This window comes from Plecotus auritus (assembly GCF_963455305.1).
Source record: "Plecotus auritus genome assembly, chromosome: 7".
Classification (NCBI taxonomy): Eukaryota; Metazoa; Chordata; class Mammalia; order Chiroptera; family Vespertilionidae; genus Plecotus; species Plecotus auritus.
In genome coordinates, this window is record NC_137774.1 from 165964063 (window position 1) to 165988992 (window position 24930).

Consider the following 24930-nt stretch of genomic DNA (forward strand, 5'->3'; position numbering starts at 1 on the left):
CTCTTTTCATCCTCACAGCCAGCCCACAAAGCAGACTGAGTTGTGACTGATCAACATTTCATGGTTACTGGCTTGCCACTTGGTTGAAGGAACATCGCTGTGCTATTTAGTCCAGGTCTCCCTGACCTGGGACAATGTGTGATTCAAGTCATTGTGTCATCTTTTGGGTCCAGCTGGTTGGTCAGTGCCCACCACATCCTGTTGATTGCCTGGATCCGGGCTTTGCCTTTTCACACCTCCTGCGTGAGTCAGGCCTGGAATGAGGAGGGACTGAGTTATGGATGTAGTTTCCCTTCCTTTCTCTGAATTGCAGTCTCCCTACCTCCAGGTTAGCTTCCACACTGATTCCCCAGTGGCCTTATAATCACAAGTATCGGATCAGGTCAGAACTTCATGCAGTAACAACATATCATGGGTCCCTTCACAATCAGAATAAATGTAAGCTCGTCCACCCGGCACATCTGGCCTATGTCTGGCTCCCCTGCTTGTGTTCCCTCTTCTACACACGATGAAAGCACCATGATTTCTCTAGGTAGTGTGCCTTGGCACAGGCTGTTCCCCTGCCTGGAGTGTGCTTTCCCTTCTTTGCTCAGGAAAACCCTGCAAGTGTCAGATAGTACCTCTTCCTGGGAGTTTCAGTAAATTCTCCTCTTCCTTTGAAATTTATGTTAGGTGTCACCTCTTCTGGGAAGCCCTTCTATACCTCTTTCTTTCCCCTCTCCTCTGGAATTAGGAATATGCTGTTCTTAAGTGGACATCTAAAGTAATTGTTGTTGCCCTCAATTTTAATTTTTCTGTTAAGAGCCTACATTGTGACCTTCAGCACAGTGCCTCCTGAAGAGTATCTGATCAGTAAATGCTTTCTCAGGTCCGTGCACTCCTATGACCATGCACCAGATTTCCTGTGAATGCTCTGCAACTGCAAGAAATATTCAGCTCTGGGTCACCTCTCAGCATGGGCTTTCCTACCATATGTTTGAGACGTCCTTCTTTTGTTAGTTATATTTTTATTTGTCCATCAAAGAATCAAAAGTGATAGTAGAGTCTTGCTGTGTATGTGACCAAGTTTGAGAACTTAACATAAACCTTGTTCCAGTTTGTATACAGAGTTTCTCATGTGGCCTTCACCTTGGAGAAGCATGCATATGGTGTTTTAAAAGTCCTGGGATTTTCAATGAATACTAGGGGCCCGATGCATGGATTTATGCACATTGAAAATAAATTAATTAGAAGGTGGCCAGCAGGGCAGGACTGGGTGAGATGGACCGGACATGCCCTGGAGCCAACCTCTCCCAGTGTCTTCCGAGCCAGCCACACCTGGGGTGGCGCTGGGGCTTAAAGGGCATCTGTAGGGTGAGTGGGGTTCCTCTGGCAGGTGGGGTCCCTTGGCTTGGCCTTTGGGGATTGGGCTGAAACCGGCAGTCTGACATCCCCTGAGGGATCCTGGAGCACTAGAAGGCACTTTACAAAGTTGCTGTAGCTCAGTAGCCATACACATTCTTTTACACATTCCTGCATTGAGTGTCTTCTTCCTGGTGGTCAGTGTGTGTTATAGCTAATGGCTGGTCGGCCAGTTGGCTTTTATATATATATAGTATCTCCTATTGAGCAAGCATATGGATAGTCATATTATTTAATAGTGCTAAGGCCTTGTTAATGAATTTCTTGTGATATTTTTATTTTTTAGGATGAATGTCAGAACTACATCCGGGTGCTTTTAGTGGCTGGCGACTGGTTATTTACCTGTGGGACCCATGCTTTCACACCCGTCTGCAGCAATCGCACGGTACAGCTTCATGATGAGAGTTGACAAAACTTATACCAGGAAAATGCAAACCTTCTATTAAAGCATGGATGTATTTTTGCATTTCTGTTCTCCAACAAGTTGCTCTTTAATTCAAAAAACCTCATTTGTCAAATTGAATACATATCTGATGTATTGATTTACTCCTAATCACAACTCTCAATTATATAAAGAACTGGAAATAACCATAGCTTTTATAATTAAATTTAAATAGATTTTGAAACTATTTCTACCAGCTTTTTCCCCACCAGTAACTCTAAACATTAATCATAAACATGTTCTTTTTTCTTACTCTGCTTTACTCTAGAGATACTGCTAAGTATTGACATGGCCTTAAACCACAATCTGAATGAACAAAGATATTACAAATTGGAGAAGAAACATGACAAAAAGTTAAAGCAAGGAAACAAACCACTGGAACTCTAGGCAAAGTAGTTATAACCAATGCTTTTTCTTTCAAGCTGTGATTGCTGACAGTGATTTTCAGAGTCTCACATCTTTTGTCAGGAGAGCAGCATGGTTATCAAAGCAAACCTGTCATCTTCCCAATGCGAGATATTCATTTGATCTTCCTCAGGGAACATAATGGAGAACTATCATCAGGTTAATTTCCTGGTTGCACAACTTCTCTCAAAACCAGAATTTATCATCAGCTTCATTATTTTTGAGTTAACATCCAGTTATTGTTAAAAAAAAAAAAAAAAAAAAAAAAAAAAGGATGATGGTGATTTGAAGCGATTCTCACAGAGATCCCTGGGTGCCACGGCCTGTTATAAGAGGCCTCTGTCCACTTACTCATTTAATCCTCACATCTACCCACTGTGGTGTTTAACCTTTGTGTCCCCTTTTATAAAAAGAGAGTCTCGGGCATAAAACTTGGAGTAACTTAATGGGGCTACAAGTCTACCCATAGAGCAGGCAGTGGCTTTGAGTGTCCCCCACCCCATCTGCATTCTTGCCTCTCAGGAAAGAGTGAGGGAACAAGATTCCCTTACCACCCAAAGGGCTTTTCTCACTCAGGGATTGACAGACTGGATTCTCCCCAGATGACAGCAAGACATGGAGTTCTCTCTAAAAACTCAATGAAGTTTTGAAAATTTGGGCTACATGGTGCTATAAACATCACACATCCTTACCTATCAACACATTTTGGGCTATTCATAATATGCTGATTCACTTATATTGATAAAATTGTACATAACTTTTATTGTGGTTTATATTTCTGTAAGTATTGAAACCTGTGTCTTTATTCAAGTGGAAAGAATAGCAGTGCCCTGTGCATTATGAATAGAAACAAGATAAAACAATCTTCAGATTTTGTGAGCATTCACTCACACGAGGTTCTATTACTCTGTTGGGATGATGAGAGAGATTGATTCGTGCACACTTAAACCATGCCCACAGCATGCAGTTTTCATCAAGGGCACAGTGTGAAAGTTGGTCGTGTCTTGTCATGAGCCCCAGAAAGCTTGTTTCCCATGCTTCCTAGCAGTACAGGCATTAATAGTATTAAAGGGCTCGCCCAAGGGTAATCGGTTTCTCTCTCCTGTTCTCACCCACAGTTGAGTAACCTGACTGAGATCCATGATGTGATCAGTGGTATGGCCCGCTGTCCCTACAGCCCCCAGCACAATTCCACGGCTCTCCTCACGTCCAGCGGGGAGCTGTATGCTGCTACAGCCATGGATTTCCCTGGACGCGATCCTGCCATTTACCGAAGTCTGGGCCTCTTGCCTCCTCTCCGTACGGCTCAGTACAACTCCAAGTGGCTTAATGGTAAGTCCTACAGTCACTCCTGTTTCCCATCTCATGTGTCTGCGATGCCTGGTTACATGGTGCTCAAGAGCAAACTGTCACAGTTTCTAAAGAAAAGCGTATTTTCTAAAGAAATCAAAATGTAACATGCTTGCTACTTCCATGTGGAAGGGCATCACGTGGCTCTTTGGTGATAGAAAAGAGCAGTGATAGTCCCTACAGTGTAGACCATGAGAATAGGACTCATTTGATATTCATCAAACTTAGGCTAATTTTTAATAGTAATAGTAATGTTTATAATTTAGAAAATATGATGTTATGTAGATTCATGTGCATTTTCTCTTAACATCTTTATTATATATCTGAAACAGGAAATTACTCGCATTTCATGAAACGTTGTCTAATGTGTAAAAGAATGTGTATGGCTACTGGTAGCTCCAAGTAGCCTGACCAATTTAAAAAGAAAGGTATCAAATCAGGGTAGACATCTTCGGAGTTGCTTATATCAGTGGCTCAAAAGGTAATAAGGACCCCAATGCTGTCATTGGTCTCTCTGCATCCACAGCCTATCCAGTCAGGTTGGTCCTCAGGCTAACTCACTATTGAAACTTCTGGTCCTGCCTTCCGATATGACAGTGGAAGAAGAGCCACATAAGACTTCCTTCCATCTGGGCTAGAACTTGGTTACCTGCTCACTATTGAGATTGGCTCTGTACCATGTCCTGAGATGAGGCAGCCAAAATTCATCCCCTTGTCTATGTGTATGTTCATGTATGACTGTGAATGTACACTCTCACAAATGCAGTGCTGTGGATAGACATGTGTACCATATGTAATTCATTCCCTCATGTTTTTGAGAGTTTGTGCTAAGATGAAATCTTCAAATTGCCATGATTATATTTACCTATTTTGATCCTTCAAGTTCTATAAAGATTTACTAGCTGTTTGCCAAGGACACATTAATCAAATAGAGCAGAGTTTCTCAACCTCAGCACTATCAATGCTTTGGGCCATATAATCTTTTGGGTGGGGGAGGAGTTGTCCTGAATATCGTAGGATGGTTAGCAGCATCCCTGATCTACACTCACTAGATGACATGCTTCCACCTCCAGTTGTGACAACAGAAATTGCTTGCGATTGAGAACCACCTATTGTTTATGAATGTGTATGTGTATGTATAAGCACAGCACAGGAATTTGGTCCAATAATATAGTCAAACCAACCACCACAGTTTGCTTTTTGAAGAATCCCTTGTAGAAAAGAAAATGTTCTCATCAAGTTTCTCCAGGAAGTTGAATGACTATGTGCTTCCAGAGGGAGGCATGGGCTGATTTTCCCAGACAAAGAGTGACTTGATTCTCTCCATTAACATTATTTCTGTTGAACTGGTTGCACCTGAACCCATCCAAGCTCTATGGAAGGTCCCCTTTCATCCCTGAAGCTTTCACCTGTGTAGCTCCAAGTTCTGCCCATTTGTTGATTTTTACTAGTCAAACTGTTCCAGTTAAAAATCAAAACTCCCCCACCCAAAGGCACTGCAATTAGAGTTTGCCAAAAGCGAAGTATAAAGTAATTAGGAGCACAGTCTCTTTCTTTTCCCTCAAGTGATACCCTTAAGAATATGCTAGAAAAGCAATTCAGGTCAGAGCATGAGTTATATCCGCTGGCTGTTTCTTTACACATGACTCTGATACCCACAGGCTGATCAGATGGTCAGATTCTCCTAACCCTCTGGGTGGAATTCTTTCCATATGAGAGTCAGATGGTAGAACAAGGGCCATGGAGAGCTAACCCACTGTGCACCCCAGTCCAGCATGTGTTCCTTCATCATTTATTGAGCAGAGGAAGTTTTAGATTCTCAGCTCCTAGTGGCTCTGCTTTTCTGCTTTCCTCACGGAGCAGCACTCCTCCCCCCCTCCCCCCCTCCCCCGGCCACACCAGGGAGGCCCTGACTCCTGGGGCAGAGATGGAGAGCCAGGTCTTGCATGCTCACTGTTTATTCCCTGTCCTGCTTTCTGTTGGGGCAATTCCTTCTTTGACTGAACCCTGCGATATTGGTTCTGCTCCTGACTGGCTGGCCCCGTTTTTCTGCTCCTATTGACTCTACATCCAGGGTGGATTCTGGCCTCTGTCCCCCACTTTGCTCTGCTCTGTCCTCCACTGAGCCTGGGTACGGAGTCATCTATTATCACTGGCCTAATTGGAACCTACACGTCGTACCCCACCTGCTCTTTGACCATTCGTCCTGTCTCAGTTCTTTCTGCTGTGTTTCTGGAGGAATTTTCTTTCAATAGATTGTTGCTCTATTCATTAGCCCTTCTTTTTTGCCATGGCCTTAAATTTCTTCCTCTCTAATAGTGATCACTCTGTTTTTATAAAAATGCTCAGATTTTTTTCTTTCTTAAATGAGACAAGAACAAATAAAGAAACTCAAACAAGCTAAAGCAAACAGCCTCAGTTCTGCCATGTTTAGGAACTTCCTCACGTGGCCATCTTCATATAAGAACAGCCCTATTGGATTAGGGACCCACCTTTCTCCAGTATAACCTCATATTAAATAATTATATCTGAAATCACTCCATTTACACATTTAAATGTTCTGAGGGTTTGGACTTCATCATTTTTTTTTTTTTTTGAAGTGGGGGATACAATTCAACCTATAACAGTATTGAAATCTTTAACTGCAGCCTCTTATTTTCTGATGATGTTGGTGGTCTTCCTTCCTGTGCTGTGGGTGAGTCCTCTGCCCATCCTCAGTCTCCCACCTCAGCCGTATTACCTTCACTCTGAGCAGACAATGGTGTTTCCTTGTTTCCAGTGATGTCAGGACCGTGTGATTGTTGGTCCCCTTAGTCCAAGGCAGAGCTGGTGTACTCCTCTCTTCCTGCTTTCCAGAGCACCGGGATGCAATAGATTTCCTTAAACTGCTGCTCTCTGCACTCTGCATCCCTCCTGGCCCCGTGGCCTCTGGGGAAAGGTTTCTGTCTCTTAGGCAGCATTCTGGAGTGGATCTCCTCCCTCCCATTCTATGTTTGAGTTACTCCCTCAAAGCGCTACAGTGCAGGCTTGGCTCAAGCACAGTGACACCAAAAAATGTCTCTTCAGGACTTAGGGCATGTAGACAGCAAGGCAGGCCCATTCGCAACTCCAGCCTCCCAGGACCCCAGAACTTCAGGGCCAACCTTTGGTCTTTCCGGGGTGATGTCCTGCCAGGACTCAGCGAACCCAGAGTAAAGACCTGCCAAGCCACACCTCCTAGAAACCAACATAAATACCTGGTACAGTTCAAACAACCTTCCTTGAGCATGCTGAGTCCTTTGGATTTAATGCCCAAGTTCAGGCACACATTTTTATTATACCACTATGGCTGTACACCATTGAGCAGGTGTCCCATCCCACCTGCACCACTGCACCTGTGCCACATGACCCGAGTGGCAGGACATGCCATCAGCTGTCAGCAACAGCTGGCATAGAGAGGAAGGACAGGGCTGGCTATAGACACCTTCCTCAGGTTTACCTGCTTCTCTTTCCCAACCTGTGTGATCTGCTCTGCCTGTGTTTTCAGCCCTGACTCCGGCCACATTCCTACGTACACTCTTGATGCTCTAGAGGGGAAGTGTGCGGTTCCCTGGGTGCACCAGGCCTTCCTCACAGTGGTCCTGTGCACATGGCATTTATGCTGTCCTCACGTCCCTTGATTTTGCCTACTCCCTCCTATCAGCTCTTCTTTACTTCAGCTCAAGTTTCAGTTTCCCCCAAACTCAGTTGGGTCTTTCATCTGCTCTTGGCCATGCTCATGGTTGTACTTACCGCACTGTACTGGAGCTCTTGGTCACTCTCCTCATCAAAACCTACCAGAGCTGCATTTCCCTGCAGGGAAAGCCACAGCCCTGCCCACTGGCCTCCCTTCACCTCCGTGTCCTCACTGCAGACTCCTTGCTCTCTCAGCTCCAGCCTCTTAAATGTTGCAATGCCACTGGCTCTTCCCTTTCTCTCAGAACCAACAAGCTTTTTCTAGAGAGGGCTAGAGAGGAAATGGCTTAGGCTTTTAATCTTCCACAGCTTGCCATTCGGGATCATAACAGGCCCACAGACATCACCTGTACACACATGCGCATGTGGCTCTGTGATCATAGCAGGCCCCAGACATTGCCTGCTCACACATGCATATGTGGCTCTGTGATCATAGCAGGCCTGCACACATCGCCTGTGCGCACATGCATATGTGGCTCTGTGATCATAGCAGGCTCCAGACATTGCCTGCTCACACATGCATATGTGGCTCTGTGATGATAGCAGGCCTGCACACATCACCTGTGCACACATGCACTAGTGGCTCTGTGATGATAGCAGGCCTGCACACATCACCTGCTCACACATGCCCTCATGGCTCTGTGATGATAGCAGGGCTGCACACATCACCTGCTCACACATGCACTAGCAGCTCTGTGATGATAGCAGGGCTGCACACATCACCTGTGCACACATGCACACATGGCTCTGTGCTCACAAAACTTCATTTATAGACAGTGGGTAGGATTTGGACCATGGGCTGCAGTTGGCCAGCCTTTAGTCATTCTGGAAAGCTCTTTCTTCCACATAATCTACCCAGCCAGCTGGTGGCCCCTTTCAGTCTTGTTTAAATACCACTTCTCAGTGGGACCTCACCTGACCACCTTATTTGAAATCACATCCCCTTCCACCTAGCACTCTTGATGCTCCTTACCATGTTCAGGGTTGTTCCTTAGCTATCACGCTCTTTAGTACATTGTCTCTTTATCTCCAGTAGAATGAAAGCTCCCAATATATATCATTTTAATGCAGTAGTTAACAGATGAGTAGTTTACTTCTTTGTTTTCAGCACAAGCTTGTGAATATCCTTGAGGGCAGGGATTACATGCGAGCCATCTTCGTGTGCTCAGCATCTCACTTAGTGCCTGAAACACACCTGAAACTTTATTAATGATTGTTGAATGGGTAAGAAGGGACCACACTTCACAAGAAACAGAAATATGAATGATTGTGTTAAGTGAAGGGAACATGTTGCATTAATTGTAAACCCTCCACCCCCCAAAAAAAGATTTGTATATTTTTAACTAAGTCAGGTCTAAAGACTTAAAAATTTTCCTTTTACCATCTTATTTGGACTCCTATTTCCAGCTATTATTTATTCAGTCAGTTATCAAAAACAATGCCATCAATTGGATAATGTTTTGTAGGTTTGAAACGTTGAGTTTAAGTGTTTGGTAATGAATCTAACTTTTAAAATGAGATTTCCCCCTGTGCAAAAATCACTCTTAAAATAAATTTATGTGTTTAGAGAAGTACCTTAATAGCTTTAATGCATTAAAATACTAATTATTAATAACCATTAGTAAATGATTATTGAAAGGCAGGATAATAAATGTTTAATGGCTGATGCTTAAAATAGAGAAGCTGTAAAACTTGCCTTTTAAGAAATTGGCAATCAAATTGGGAAAACAATAAATCCATGAAAAGGGGAAAAAAATGACACTGCCAAATTAATAGTGTGCAAATTGAGTTTGTGGGTTCTGAGGGAACTATATGCTTGCCATAGAATAAAACCTCAGTGTGAACTTAGAAAGGCTAATTCATAAATTAGCCTTAATAACTCAGTGTGGACATGTACACAGACATAATCTCATTAACACCCAGCAGCCTGCTTGTTTTCTTCTCTCTCGGAAATGTTAGCCTTTCTTAGGTTGTCCTGATGAACTCCATGGCTTCCTCCATTCTCTGAGATTCCCGCCATGACCTCATGTGGAGGCAGAGACACTTGAAATCCACAAGGGTTCTCATTTTAATAGTGTCACTTTTTATGAGCTACTATGCTTTTAGTTAAGGAAACTCTTACTGTAACAATCTCAAATTCTGTTGGTTTGAAATACTTTAATGATCTTATCTACTCATTAAATAGTCTTTAAAGTTAATACAATGATTAACCCACTAATGATTAAAGATAATTCATTTGGAGAGAGAAAAACCCCCTCTGTGCTTAACACCAGGAGAAATTGTTTCTGCTTACGAAGTTACAGGCTTTGTGGAGCAGGGGACAGACCCTGCCCTTCAGCGATCTGGGCATGGCCAGGTCGGGTGCCCTTGTTGGGCTCTGTCCTGGGATTGGTGGGAGCCCTTTAGGCAGAGGCTGCACAGTGCCTTCCCTGAGGTGTCTGTGAGGCACTTTCTGGACAGATGACATACGTTCTAGCAGCAAATTCATCAATGAAAGCAGAGTTCTCGGAACAAACAAAAACACAGACAAGTGGGGCTTGGGACTCCACTGTGTTTGTGTAGGGAAGCTTAAGCATTTATCAAAGAAAAGCAGCTTGGTAAAACCAGAACTAAAATAAGGTTGCATAGTCAGCAGCCAAGTTTTATATTTTACCAAATAAGCATCATTGTCATAAATGGTGGGAGATTTTCAGAACTGCAGCTGCAAGGCTAAAGTCTGACACCTAACTCACGGAGGTTACGTAAACTTGCTGAGTGATGAGTCTTGCACCTATAGCATGCTGAGCTACATCCTGTGACATGCGACCCAGCACGATGAGCTGTTTTTTTTTCTAACTTTCAGCCTTCATCCAGCCCATCAGAGGGCATGGGCAGGTTGTCCATCTTGTCTGGGATGGGTGCATTTGAAAATTGTGTTATAAGCCAAATCTGATTTTCGTCATAGGGTCAGAAAAGATTTTAAACAAATGATCTTCCTACATACCATCTGCCTGAGTATGCACCTGTTGGTGTCTCTCTTACCTCCAATTATTACTCCAGGTCTGAGGGGAGTCACATGGCTGTTTATAATTTGCCAGGTGCCGGGGAGACTCCATATACATGTTGTCTGTAATCCTTCACACAACCTTCCATAGGAGATGGCATGGTCCTTATTTTGCAGATGAGCAAGCTGGGGTTAGAGGGATTAGCCACCTGAACCAGGGCACACCTGAGCTAAGATTTGAAAACAGGTCCCACTCCTTGAATCCTTGCCCCTCTGTGTGCTCCTGGCCTCCCCTTTGTTTAGTCAGCATCCTAGGAATCACCAGCCTCCTAACTCGCCTCCATCACTCTCTCCCAAGCTGAGGTGGAAGGGGAATATAGAAACTTTGGAAATGGTTGAAAGAATTTTCTTATACAAGCTTATAAGAGGAGGTGGAATAAACTGGGATTATTCGACCCAAAGCAGAAGAGTCTGTGGGCTAATTTAACACAGGCTTTATGGGCACAAATTTTTGGGAAGTGATGCGGAGTCATCGATTCTTGTGGTGCTCTCTGAAAGCAGTGTCCTGCTCTGTCTTGGTCATCCAGCACTCAATGCCTGCAACTTGGGAGCCTCAGCATCCCCTCAGGCTTGTGATGAAGTCTCTATACTTGCCAGTAAGTCATTTGGAATTTCAATTTGCACATTTCAAAAGAGAATGGATAAATGAGAACTTCCGTCCCCCACCAAGATATTATGAGGCCAAAGGCACCAACCATATACACTAAGTCTTATACAGACTGGCATCCTACCCCCAAAAAATCCACACAAAGAAGGCATGCCCCATTACAGAGAATATAATACATTGTGTAGAAATTTACCAGTACTTCTATAACCACTCAGGAGAATGGCTTCATTCTCACTGCCTAGACATCATAAGCAGCTTCCCTCTGACAGTCCTGAGTGGCTCCTGGCATCCTGGCATGAATATTAATGTTGCTCTCTTTCCTCTCAAAAGTGTTACAATTTGGCCCATGAATCCTACTGCCATCCTTTTATAAGATAATTCAGTTCTATGTGTTTCAGTAAATTTGTCTCCAGATTATTTCGTTAATCTTTATTTTTTCTCAGTCAGTGACCTCTCACGATTTTTCATCCACTGCCACATATTGGGCAGTTCATTTTCTGTCTTTTGTCTTCTGTCTTGGTGTGGCTTAGATCCCATCAATAGACAAAGACCAAGCTCACATACAAGTTTACTTATTCTAACTGTATAATGGTGCAGCCCAGTATCTTCTTTCAGATAAATCTTTCTTTTTTCCTCTTAGTCATTTAAAAATACTTTATAGGCATTAAATATTTCTAAGGTATTTGAATTCAAGTTAATTTAAATTTTTAATTTTTCAATGAAAAAACTCCCTAAGTTTTGGATTATGATTCTACAGGTTAAATTATTAGTTCTTTAAAGAAATGAACCCATGTATTAAAAATATAATCAGGAAAAAATGGACATGGTAATTAGAAACTTTTTCTGTTTGCAAAATGTTCAGAAATGCAAGGTTGTGAAATCCCTTATAACTAATTAAGCCGGGGAAAGTGTAGACTCTTTCAGGAGAATGGAAGGGCTGTTGGGGCTTTGTGCTTGCACTGGGGTGAGAGAGCAGAATGAACAAGGGTATCTGTGTTCCTTTGAGCTAGAACATTTAGACAAAGAGCCAGTTAATGAAGCTCCTACAGACATAAAGAGAAGGAGAATTCTGGGTGAGAGTTTTGGGCTCCTAGGATGCGCGCTATGCTTATACAGAAGTGGCGGTTCTCGTTTAGGGAGATAGCAAGTCTGGGTGGTCCAGTCACTCCTACTCGAATCAGCAAATCCATGTAAATCACTCATTACAACAGGGCTATTCCCCTTGAAAAGGGAAGAAATCAGGTTTCCTGGAACCATGTTTCTGGTCCTTCTGCCAGTGTTTTGGCAATGGCTTTCTTTCAATGGCCAGGGGCTCAGGGAGAGAAGGATTTGGGATCCAAGGCTCACTTTGCTGTGTCAATGACCACTAAGGACATGCTTGGGGTGACCCCTTCCCCCTTTATCTGCCCACCAGCATCACCACCACCACACACACAGGTTTTTGGATCATACAATTTTCTCTAAAGCTCTTCTTTATCTCTCCTGTGGCAGTGGAAATTCAAGCTCCTCGCTATGGGTGGCTGGGCTGGCCCCCTAACTCCCGTCCCATTGATTTCTTCTGTGCCGACACTGGCTTTGTTCCATGCCTGGCTACCCTTTGGGTCTTCTCTCAGGTTGCTCTTTCTCCAGTTCTTTGGCCTGGTGGCCCCTTCCCAATCTCATATCTGCCCTTTCCCTGATCCCCGCCTTTCTAATTCTCAAGTTCACCTTTCTCCCCTTGGCCCTTGTTGTCCTCCTCATCATCATAATTTCTTGTTAGTCTGTGTTTTATTTGTCTGCTCACATTGTCCTTCAGGGCACTGGCCATGTCTGTCGCTTTATCATAGAATACCCAGTGCCTAGGATAGTCCACACAGTGGGTGGTCAATGAGCTACTGGTGACATGGGAACATTCTGTTTGGCATCAAGTCTCTGTCCATAGCACAGCCCCTTCACCTGTTTGGTTCTAGATCTGCTGAATAGAACACTGACCCTCATTTGGCATCTATATATATATATAAAAGCCAAGCGACCAGAATGACTGGAATGACCGATTGCTATGATGCGCACTGCAACCGGCCTGATGGGGACCCCGATGGGCCTCCCCACCCCGATTGGGGGCGGGGCCTGCCGGCCAACTGCCCATGGCCCCTCCCCTGGGCGAGCCGGCCCTGATCAGCCCCCCCCCCCCCAATCAAGGGCGGGGCCGCCGGCCAACCTCCTGGACCACCGCCCCTCCTTCCCCCCGCCAACCCCACCTGTGCACGAATTCGTACACTGGGCTTCTAGTATAGTAAATACTGGTGATGTGTTTACCAATGTCTATATATATATATATATATATATATATATATATATATATATATGTATATATATATATATATATAATTTATATATGTATTATTTATAAATTATTTTATATATTTAAATAAATATATATTCTATATTCTGATGAATAGCAATCAAGTGCCAGGCACTTAGCATGTGTTACCTTTCATTCTCACAGTGCTACTGCATGTTGGCCATTGTAACCACCATCCTAAAAGGGAGGAAACTGGAAATTTATGCTGTTAAATAACTTGACTAAGTTCATACAGCCAGTAGGTGGAAGTATTGAGCCATATATTCATACACCTCTATGCTTTATGTCTGTATGTCGCTCACAGAGACACACTCACACACACACACACAAACACACACACACACACGCATGCATGCACACACAGGTTTGTCTGTCTATCTATCCAGTACTAGAAATATTAGGGAAAGAACTTAAATACATTAATGGCTTTTAAACCACATTACCTCATTGTACTTCATGTAATTTAATTTTAGTGTAATTATCCCTTCATCATAGATACCTAGATGAAATTAGGTTTACTTTGTTAGCCTCTGCAGCACATTTTCATGTAGCTGTGACAAGGGATGCAAGGTGCACAATAGGACAGGGTCTGAACTTTAGGAATATATAGATGGAATGATTTGATAGTAATTGACACCAACACATTGGAGAACAGAAAGTCACTGGCTAACTATGAGTCACGTGTACACATTGTTTCCATTAACTCTTTTTCTTTTGGTGACATAGCTTGCTATTTTAAAAACTCAGCATGTGTGGCTGTCTGTATGTTCCTTAATTTCTGATCACCTTTAAGCTCCGTATATCCATGCTTATTATTATTTGAAGTTCTATTACATCAAAATTGTTAAAAGGGGAATCGAGAGTAAACCATGATATAATAATTATAGCCACCATTCATTAGAATTTTACTAGTCGTCTCTTTAATCCCTATAGCAAATTAGATCTTCTATGCCCTGAATCGTTATACAGCGTGAAGGAGTATTCTGGATGTCAGTGGTCCAGCCTGGGGTTTCAGGCTGGGGTGGGTGGAGCCACAACCCGAACAGGCTGCATGCCAGGCATTGGCCAACTTGCCTTTGGCAAGCATATCACAAGATGTCCTTTGTTTGCAAAAGAATTTACAATAGATTTTGATTCCAGTGATATTTCTGTAGAGTTGGGAAACTGGAATTCCTTTTTGTCTTTAATATCCATTCTCATCAATGTAGACAAATAGGTCTCTATCAAGAGCCTACCAGTGACCTGGTCAGTCCTGCCATTGAACCATTGAAACTGGTGCACCCCCAAGCTGATGCTGTGGGCATTGGAATGGAAAGAATATAGAATAAAAGGGTGCATTTGGATATTCAGCATCTGGTGGTTTTACGTGGTCAAAATCTTCTCAACAGTGTTGATGCTTTGGTTTTTCCCATGTTCACTTATATTGTGGATCTTCTGTCAGTATTCACTTCTGCTTGGTTACTCTTATGTAAGTAAAGGTGTGAAATCAAAGTTCTTGAATCATGAAATATGATTCGTGTGATAACAGGATATATTTAGAAGAATACTTAATCCATCACTCAATATGTTTTACAAACATGAGATTAAACATGCATATATTTATAATAAGCTGATGTATACTCATGTTTGTTTTTATTTTGAATTAGCAGCACACCTACTATTTGTTTGTAGTTCTAATAATAACAATAGTGAATAAAAGACCCCTCTGATCTGTCATTCATGCACTGACATTCCTTGTAGATAATCACTCAGTGCCTGATGTATGACTTGTTTAGTTCACTCAGGGGTGACAGATACTGGTTGGTGGTGAATTGCATTTTAACCAGAGACAGAGCTTGAATAATGCAAGAGAAACAATGTGCATCTTATTATCCTGCCTGATGAGACACAAACGTCCCCTACCTCCAGATTTATATCTGTAACTGCAAGAGACACTTGGCTGCCTGATGAACAATTATTCCTGCTTTTTTGCTGTGTTTGGAAAAGCAACAGCATGTGGGCTGAGTTTCAAAAGATTCTGCTTTCCAAGACATGGAGCTGCCTGACTTTGCGGCAGGTCACTCAGTCAGTGAGCTGCCAGCATCCGGAAGGACCACTGCAGGGTGGCAGGGTGTGTGTCCACATGCAGTTCAGCCCCCAAGATGACCTGTGGTGTGCGGTGAAGTAAAGAACAGCATACACTGCACACCAAACACACTCTCTCCCCTGTTTTCTCAGCAGGAGATTGTGTTTGAGCATGTCTATGTAAAATGTACTTTGTCACGTTGTTGTAAAATTGGTTCAGGGTGGTTTGGAGAGAGATGAGGGATTCTCTGTGGGCCAGTCTGCTTCACATGACTGTATTCTCCTGACATGAGAATCCTGACTGAGATGCTATAGTGGGGTGGACATGGAGCATGACATGGACACCCCAATAGTCACCCCTGGGCACCCTGGGGCTACGGCAGGTGCCATGTGGAAAGCCATCTCTGGGGTTGGGGCTATCACTTCCCAACGAGATTCTTATTTATAAGCCCTTGCTTGGATTGTTGGCGTCTTCTTCCTGCCTTTTCTTCTTTCTGTGTTGTTCCCCATGTTTCTAATAGCTGCTGAGTCAGGTTTCCTTTGGACATTTATCGTCCCGTCTAGTTGGTTGTGAAACCCTCCTCTTCTTAATCCCGAGTCAGCCTGCTCCACACTTAGGTTTCTTGGTTGTGAAACCCTCCTCTTCTTAATCCCGAGTCAGCCTGCTCCACACTTAGGTTTCTAAAGCATTGTTCAACATTCCAAATCTTCTATGATTCCTGTGAGTTTAATGAGCATATGAATGGGGGCTCTGAGCTCAGAGCCTGGCAGGACAGCAGCAGCACACCACAGATACTGTTAAATCATAGACCTGACCTTGAGCTGGAAGAAGCCATGACCAATTCCTGTATCTTTGTAGCTTTTCACTTTCCTTCATACCAGAGATATTTACTGTGTGGTTTTCATGCTACTTGTCTCCAAGTTAGTAGCAGAAGACGGTGGTTGGGAGAGTGTATGATGTCGCTTGTGGTCTCTGCCTCATGCCTCATCCACATATGCTGGTTACTGTCATCCTGAGCTAGACATAACTAGTCTTGGACCATCTTTCTTTGCTTTCTCTTTTTCAGATGAGGTTTGTTGTTGTTATTGAAGATGATGATGGCTTTTTGTTTGTGTTTCGGGCAATGATCAAATTGTAGCCTGGTTATAGGAGCCTGGGTGCAGGACCTCTTCTGAAATGACTTAGCCTATTTCCTTTATGAGACAAATGAAATTTGTACTTGTTCTGTATCTTGGCTTTGTGGATCTGCTTCAGAGATACTTCTCTTTTGGAGACTCATAGTGAACACGGTTTTAAAATTTCCCCCAACATTTTGCTTTATGTGCTTACAAACACCAGTCAGAGGTATGCAGCCTCCTGTTTTGTGAGCCTCTCTCCAGGATATAAAGGCATGTTGTAACAGTAAATGTATACACTGAGTGGCCAGATTATTATGATCTCTGAACGCATAATAATCTGGCCACTCAGTGTGTGTGTGTGTGTGTGTGTGTGTGTGTGTGTGTGTGTGTGTATTAGAGGCCCGGTGCATGAATTTGTGCATGGGTGGGGTCTGGCCAGCCTGGGCAGGGGGATGGGACATGGGCAGTTGGCTGGCCTGCCTGCTGGTCGAACTCCTGATTGAGGGGACAATTTGCATATTAGCCTTTTATTATATAGGATACACACTGAGTGGCCAGATTATTATGCATTCAGAGATCATAATAATCTGGCCACTCAGTGTATATTTTAAATATCCAGGTTTAAAGCAACAGTTATCTAATAGTATATCTGGCGGTATATAAGTTAAAATCATTTTTTATAGAATTCTCTTTGTATTACTTGCTGTTCTTAAATGTCTTAAGAAAAACATAATGGACTGAAGAGAAAAGCACATTACATATACAATTTAGAATATTTGCTACATTTTTAGAATGTAAAATTGAATTAAATTTAAACACTTTGTGAGGACAGAGAATGTATGCCTTGATTGAAAACTAGCTACAGTCTTTCTGGAGAGCATAGTGGAGTGCTCAGTGCCTCCTTCATGCCAGCCTCTGAATCAGTGCCTACATTTCAGATCTGAGGTGAGCCTGTTGTGTGTCTTACTCTTAACATTAATGGGTCATGTTGTAGCCAAGTATATTTGTAATTGTACTGCTGATAACGTATCTATTGGTGCAATCTGACAAAGTACAAGGCCGTTCTTGTGGATAGTAGTTGTGTGTAACTTTCCATTAATTTTGAACACCAGAAGTTATTGGTATACCAGAGGCCCAGTGCACGTAAGCTAGCAATCAGGGCCGATTGGGCCTTCAAGCTGACGGCTGGGGCGGTCCTTCCCAGGCTGCTGGCTGCTGGCTGGGGCCTTCCTTCATTCTTTGCCACCCCCTGGTGGTCAGTGCGCGTCATAGCGAGCAGTCAAATTCCTGGTCTCCTGGTTGAACCCCTGTGGGGACAATTGCATATTAGGATTTTATAGATAGATAGATAGATAGATAGATAGATAGATAGATTATTCTAATTGCATCATAAAATTCAAACACTTGATTGAATGAAAAGTTCTTAGCAAGAGGGAAAATAATAAGAATCAAACCTATTTATTAGAGGCTTTTAAGATGATTATTAGGGCATTTCTGTGTCTTAGAGGGTATCATCTGCATTATTGATAGGCTTAAACACATAGTTATAAAGACACACTTTCAATGTTGTATGTAAAATTTAGTGGATACTCTATATACTTCCTAAACATTTTGTCATACTTCTGTCATTTCAAAATCTCTATTTTTAAGCTAATTATGAGACCAAAAAGGTGCAGCCAGTGACTCTCTCTCAGTGCATTGCATTTCTCTAAATGGATGCACTAGCAACTCAGAAAAAGAAAACAAGGGTTAATCCCCACAGTTGTGTGGTTACCATAGTGATGGGAATTGCTAAAGCTAATTCAGGACATAACCTTACAGTCTTAGTTTTTGCTTCGGTTTTCAAAAGTGAAAAACATTTTTAAAGTTCTTATTAAAAGCATACAAATTATGTCTGGCATACCTGTGTATATTAGTAAAATTCAAGAATTTTGTTGTCTTATTATACAAACATATTAAACATCTATACAGGGTGGGGCAAAATTTAGTTTACAGTTGTTTACAGTTGGAAAGTAATAAAATAATAATACAAGAATAAACTCTTTGTTTTGTGTATTCACAACTGTAAACCTACTTTTGCCTCACCCTGTATTCTGAATCACATTTCATCTTTTTAACCTTATTTCCTCTCTCTTTCTGAAGATTATGTAAGACTAGAGGCCTGGTGCACGAAATTCGTGCACTGAGTGGGGGTGTCCCTCAGCCCAGCCTGCACCCTCTGCAATCTGGGACATCCCTCTCACAATCCAGGACTGCTGGCTCCCAACCACTCGCCAGCCTGATCTCTCCCTAACCAATCCCCTGCCAGCCTGATCACCCCTAACCACTCCCCTGCCAGCCTGATCGACACTTAACTCTCCCCTGCCGGCCTGATTACCCCTAACTGCCCTCCCCTGCTGGCCCGATTGCCCCTAACTGCCCTTCCCTGCCGGCCTGGTAGCCCGTAACTGGCCTCCCCTGCAGGCCTGGTCCCCCCCAATTGCCTTTCTTTATAGGCCTGGTCACCCCCAACTGCCCTCCCCTGCAGGCCTGGTCACCCCTAACTGCCCTTCCCTGAAGGCCTGGTCCCCCCCAACTGCTGTCCCCTGCTGGCCTGGTTGCCCCTAATTGCCTTCCCCTGCAGGCCTGGGTTCCCCCCAATTTCCCGCCCCTGCTGGCCTGGTCGCCCCTAACTGCCCTCCCCTTCAGGCCTGGGTCCCCCCCAATTTCCCGCCCCTGCAGGCCTGGTCCCCCCCAACTGCCCTCCCCTGCCGGCCTAGTCGCCCCTAACTGCCCTCCTCTGCAGGCCTGGCTCCCCCCCCCCCCCCCAATTTCCCGCCCTTGCTGGCCTGGTTGCCTCTAATTGCCCTCCCCTGCAGGCCTGATCACCCACAACTACCCTCCCCTGCCAACCATCTTGTGGCGGCCATCTTTGACCACATGGGGATGGTTATCTTATGTGAGGGTGTGAGGGTCAATATGCATATTACTTCTTTATTGTATAGGATTATATACTTTTGTATTATCTACAAATACAGGAATAGGTAGGTTATTTCTTTAAAGTATACTGCCCATTTTTTACGGTATTACTGTCATGTTCGCTTGACCCTGCGTTAATTCAGGAAGCTCACCTGTGGAATTATTAACTGTCCATTTCTTTTTTTAAAAAATATATTTTATTGATTTTTTTACAGAGAGGAAGGGAGAGGGATAGAGAGTTAGAAACATCAATGAGAGAGAAACATCGATCAGCTGCCCCATGCACACTGCCTACTGGGTATGTGCCTGCAACCGAGGTACATGCCCTTGACCAGAATTGAACCTGGAATTCCTGAGTCCACAGGCCGTCACTTTATCCACTGAGCCAAACCAGTCAGGGCTTAACGGTCATTTCTTATCATGTAGAATCTGTGTACAGAGTTCCACCCAGTAGCACAGACCAGTAAGATGCTCATAGGGCCCCCTATTCATTCTGTAAGATGTCTACGCAAAACCAAGTTTCCTAGGAAGAACTAATGAGCAGGCAAGACCTAAAGACATAGCATATCGATGTTGAGACTTTTCTTTTTTCCTATTATTTCCAGAACCAAACTTCGTGTCATCTTATGCCATCGGGAATTTCACCTACTTCTTTTTCCGAGAAAACGCTGTGGAGCATGACTGTGGGAAGACCGTGTTCTCCAGAGCTGCCCGGGTCTGCAAGAACGATGTGGGGGGGCGGTTCCTGCTGGAGGACACCTGGACCACCTTCATGAAGGCCCGCCTGAACTGCTCTCGCCCCGGGGAGGTGCCTTTCTACTACAATGAGCTGCAGGGCACCTTCTTCCTGCCCGAGCTGGATTTGATATACGGCATCTTTACCACCAATGTGTACGTAACTGGAAATAATTGCTTTCCCTGCTCCTCTGCTCATTCTGAATGAGTCTATTGTTCTTTGACCTTTGTGGTTGAAACATGCTTCAAAAAGAAATCTTTTTTTACTGGGATAACAGCCAAACTTTTTTTTTTTTTTTTTTTTAGTATGAATTAAATGTTGTGCTAATAACTGTGACTTCTGAGACTGGTATTAGGGAAATACAGCTAATCCAAAGGTTTTCCTCTATCTTTATTGGAACAGTAGCATCCAATTGTTCTGCTGTAAATTTGTCCTTCCCGACTTGCCAGTGTGTTCTTAGTACTTTCTGAAGTGCTGGTATGTATTAGATGTGTGTGTATGTTTTTCTATCAGCATGTTATATATTTGTCATAATGAAAGCACTGTTGTCTGGCAAATCTGATTGTTGAGATAATGTAACTCTTGACTAAACCGCTGCTCATATAGGAAATGCACATTCTTACTTTTCCTAGAGTTTATTTGAAGCTACTGTTCTATAAGATGGCTGTTCTAGGCATTTCTAAAATGATGGCTATGCTTTTAAAATACTTTTGAAAAAATAGCATTTCTTTTTCTTTTGTGGGGAAGATACTCTTAGCTTCAGAACTGACACTGTTTGGACTAGATGAAGTGTATGAAAGTCCTGATCTTTCAATTCACTCTAATCTGGTGGATTGGAGCACAACCCTATTCTCAGCTGTTGTGCTGTGATAAGACTCAACAAGATCACACCCAAGCCTAGGAATCACAGATCACACTGCCACTGGCCTCCACCCTTCTCACTGTTGGCAGTGAGCAGGAGGATTCCACAGCCTGGGTTCTGTTTGGATCACCTTTGAAATTTTAAACTGTTAACTTAACAGTTTGTACAATAGCCCAATATTTATATCCAACATAAACGTTCTGAATCAGGATGGGTTGAAAGTGCTGGTAAATGGGGTGGTATGACCAGCCACCTGGGTTTGTCTGGAATTGTCCTGATTTTGGAGTTGGGGAGAGCCCTGTATCCTGGAAAACCTCTCAGTTCTCGGTGATCTGGGATAGTCCATCCCCCTATGACATCTCTTGGGCCTCTAAGTCTTTATACTTTTCCATCTCATCTGCCCATGAATCTGCATCTTACTTTTCTGTTGATCTTTCCCTTCTGATCGTTCCACTGCTGAGCTGAAGTGTTAGCATCCACTTGATAAAAGCATTGACTCCATGAAGTGACTTCTATTCTGACATGAAGTGAGACAAATAAGACAACAATGGATGGCCCCCTACTCAACGCCACCCCACCGTGACCATCTTTATTGTAAATCGGGCTTTCAACCCCAGAGGTTATTTTCCTCCTCTGATAAGTTTCTTTTAAAAAATCAATTTATAGTTTCTGAAGTTGATTTGCTTTCCAAAACCTTTTTAAAGAAATAGTGTAGGCTGCACAAGATGAATGTTCAGCTGTTCAGTTGACATCAGTTTTATACACAATGGGAACTTGGCTTCGTTAGCTGTTCATTCCCCTGGCTCTGGGCTCAAATGAACAATTTAAAAAGTTAGATATGTACTGTGCCTAGGCCATTCCAAGATGGTAAGTGGTCAATTTGGTACTCACAAAAATAAGTTTCAGACTATTATTTGTTTTGTGTTATAAACACCCATCATGTTGGAAATCAGCCAATATATAGCTTCTACATTGGCAGAGGCAGAATTTCTAGATCTTTCCTTTATCTATTGAATATTTATTCTCACTGGATCTTGGGAACAACTTTCCAATATATCATCTGTAATCCCACAGTGTATCCCACTTGTCCTCCATCTTATTCTCAGCCTTGATCGTACCCTCATTCAGTAGTATCTGGGTGCCTTTGTGCAGCCCAGTTTTTCTTATCAGTGACTGTTCCTTACCTTAGGACAATTAAGTGACTTGGAATTGGTAAAGGCTCTCAAATGGTGTCTGGTAACTAGTCTGTGTATGTCAAACAAACCAAGTGGAAGGAAGGCAGATATTTCTGTTTTGGAGTTCCTCTGAAATTTCCTTCGATCCAGAAAAAATAATTGATAAGTTGACTTATATTGGCTAAGACTCTTAACAAGAAAATTTAAAACCAAAGCTGAGCTCAAATGCAGATTTATTTAACCAAAAACTACTTTGCTGTTTTCTCACTAGTAGAAGGTTATGAATTTCTGAGGGCCAGCAAGTATGCGTCTCTGCAGAGCTTGGAGTCTAAGTTACGGCTTCAAGATGTCAGTGCATTCTCAAATTTTTCTCTCTCGCCCTTTTTAAATTATTAACAAATACATGAAGGGTGTCTGTCAGGAACTTTCTGCAAAATGCTTTTAGTTGATTCTTTTTTGCAAGGTTTACAAATAAACACAAGTGTCTGGGGGTTAAAACAGAAGCAGCAGCTTGGCCCACTGCCCGCTAAAATCACCAGATGACCAGGGAGAAGGGGCCATGCTAGATGCTGGGAGGTGCCTCCACTGGTGGAGAATATAGTCCTTTTCCTCCAGAATTTAAAAGGCATAACATAGAGCTCTTCAAAATCCTTATCACTCGGTTGTGGCTGAGTGAATTAATCCCTCCTGGCAGGATTACCAGTGCCATAACTGCTAAATAGCCCTGTTTATGTGCTGAAGTGTTCGTTCTTCCACAAAGAAATCAAAGGATACACCATTCATGGGCCCCTCTTCATCCTGGGCTGCGTGTAAGAGGCTGGGACCTTGAAATTCTCTAGAAGGTGCTCCCCCTGGGTGGTGACCTAGTATCTTCGGGAAGATAGTGGTTTCTGCGGGACTTTCTGACCTTCCTCTTCTTGCTCTTCCTCGGTCCCAGGAACAGCATTGCTGCATCGGCCGTGTGCGTCTTCAACCTGAGCGCCATCTCACAGGCCTTTAACGGGCCCTTCAAGTACCAGGAGAACTCACGCTCCGCATGGCTGCCATATCCCAACCCCAACCCCAACTTCCAGGTAATTTCAGGGGGCATTGGGGTACTCAATCAGTTATCACCCTTAAAAGGAAGCTGAAACCTTGTAGAGACGACTGGGACGATTTAAACCCCTGATGGAGCACAGGCATCTGTGAGCTCCCCTGACCCCTCCTGGACAGTCCCACACTGGGCTTGGCTCATGTGAATGGACTGAGCCTTTTGTCAACGGAGCCTTTTGTCAATATGAGGAGCCTGGACCAAAAAGGGGCTTTTGTGGGCTGTGATGCCTCAGGCTGGACTGGAAAAGGGCATCATAATGCAGCAGTTGGGAGACCAAGCCCCAATTAGTGCTAATGATGGTAGACTCTGCCCCGAAGCTCTGATCCCTAATGAATGATGCTCCTATGAATGGGCTCCAGGGCACAGCCCTGGATATGCACAAACAGAATTGGAGCTCTAATTGCTGAATGTGGTGAGATTTCCTTTTTGGGTAAATGGGATGGCATGGGGCAGCTGCGGGGGAAAGGAGAGCAGATGGAGGCCATTCATTCATAAATCTTAAAATTAAAGGGCGTTCAACCAATAAGAGGCTCTGCATGCCATTCAGTGCAGTCTCCCAATGTGCAGAGGAAGCTGAGACCCAAAGAGATTAAGATTTACTCTAGTTTGGTTGGCCAGCAGGTATATGAGTATACCACAGACTAGATGACCTGACCAAAAGAAGGTTTTTTCTTACAGTTTGGAGGCTGGAAATCTGTGATCAAGGTTCTGGCCAATTCTGTTTCTGGGGAGAGCTGTCTCCCTAGCCTGTAGATGGCCACCTTTTCGCTGTGTCCTCCTGTGGCCTTTCCTCCGTGCACCTTGAGAGATGCTGAACCTATGAGATCAGGGCCCACACTTATGACCTTATGAACCTTAATTACCTCCTTAGAGGCTCCATCTCCAATGACAGGCACTCCGAGGTTAGGACTTCAACATAAGAATATGGGGGAGACATAGACATTTAGATCATAATAGTAGGCTTCCCTTGAGGGCTTCTCTTATGACAAAAACAGTCATAGGATCCTCCTCCTCCCCGTGGGTGTGTGTTTAGTACCACCCAGTTCCAGAAGGTGCCCAGTGCTTCGCTGCGTCATGTTACGTGCTGGCAGCAACGCTCTGACCCTTAGTAACATCTCCAGGGTGACAGTCAGGTCCTTTAATGCCAAGCCCAAACCTTTGCCCACTAAAGGACCATTAGTTATCCTAATTAATCAGTTCCATATCCAGGCCTCCAAATTCTGGTTGGTTTATCATCCCAACGCATACAACCTTTGCCTTTGAGAAAACTGAGGCTATGGAAACGTTCAATTGTTTTACACCTTACTTTGAATTTGACAGAGATTGTTCAATTCTAATTGCTTTGGAAGTTTCTTTTTACATTTTTTAAAAGAATGGGATTGAGAATAAAAAGGGTGGTTATACATCCTCTTCCCCATGTATTGTTTTAATTGGACAATTTACTTAGCATCTTCCATATCATAGTTTCATCAATAAAGTGAGGAAAGAGTGATACAACTGTACAGGCATACATATTTGAACAGTAAATGTTTATAATATCTATTAATGTGCATTGCTTACTGCATAATTTACATGATGAAGATGACTCTTAGGGACCATTTATTGGGTGCCTTCTCGGTG

General features: G+C 43.4%; 1 protein-coding gene across 2 annotated transcripts in view; it reads left to right on the plus strand.

The window, feature by feature from the left end:
- The window catches only part of SEMA5A (semaphorin 5A), a 400847-nt gene that overhangs the window by 284701 nt on the left and 91216 nt on the right, over positions 1 to 24930 (plus strand). For both annotated transcript variants that reach the window (XM_080679990.1, XM_080679991.1), the window contains exons 7-10: positions 1688 to 1786; positions 3367 to 3580; positions 20050 to 20335; positions 23155 to 23290. In XM_080679990.1, coding sequence (XP_080536116.1) covers positions 1688 to 1786; positions 3367 to 3580; positions 20050 to 20335; positions 23155 to 23290 — 735 coding nt within the window. The remainder of the gene's footprint in view (positions 1 to 1687; positions 1787 to 3366; positions 3581 to 20049; positions 20336 to 23154; positions 23291 to 24930) is intronic.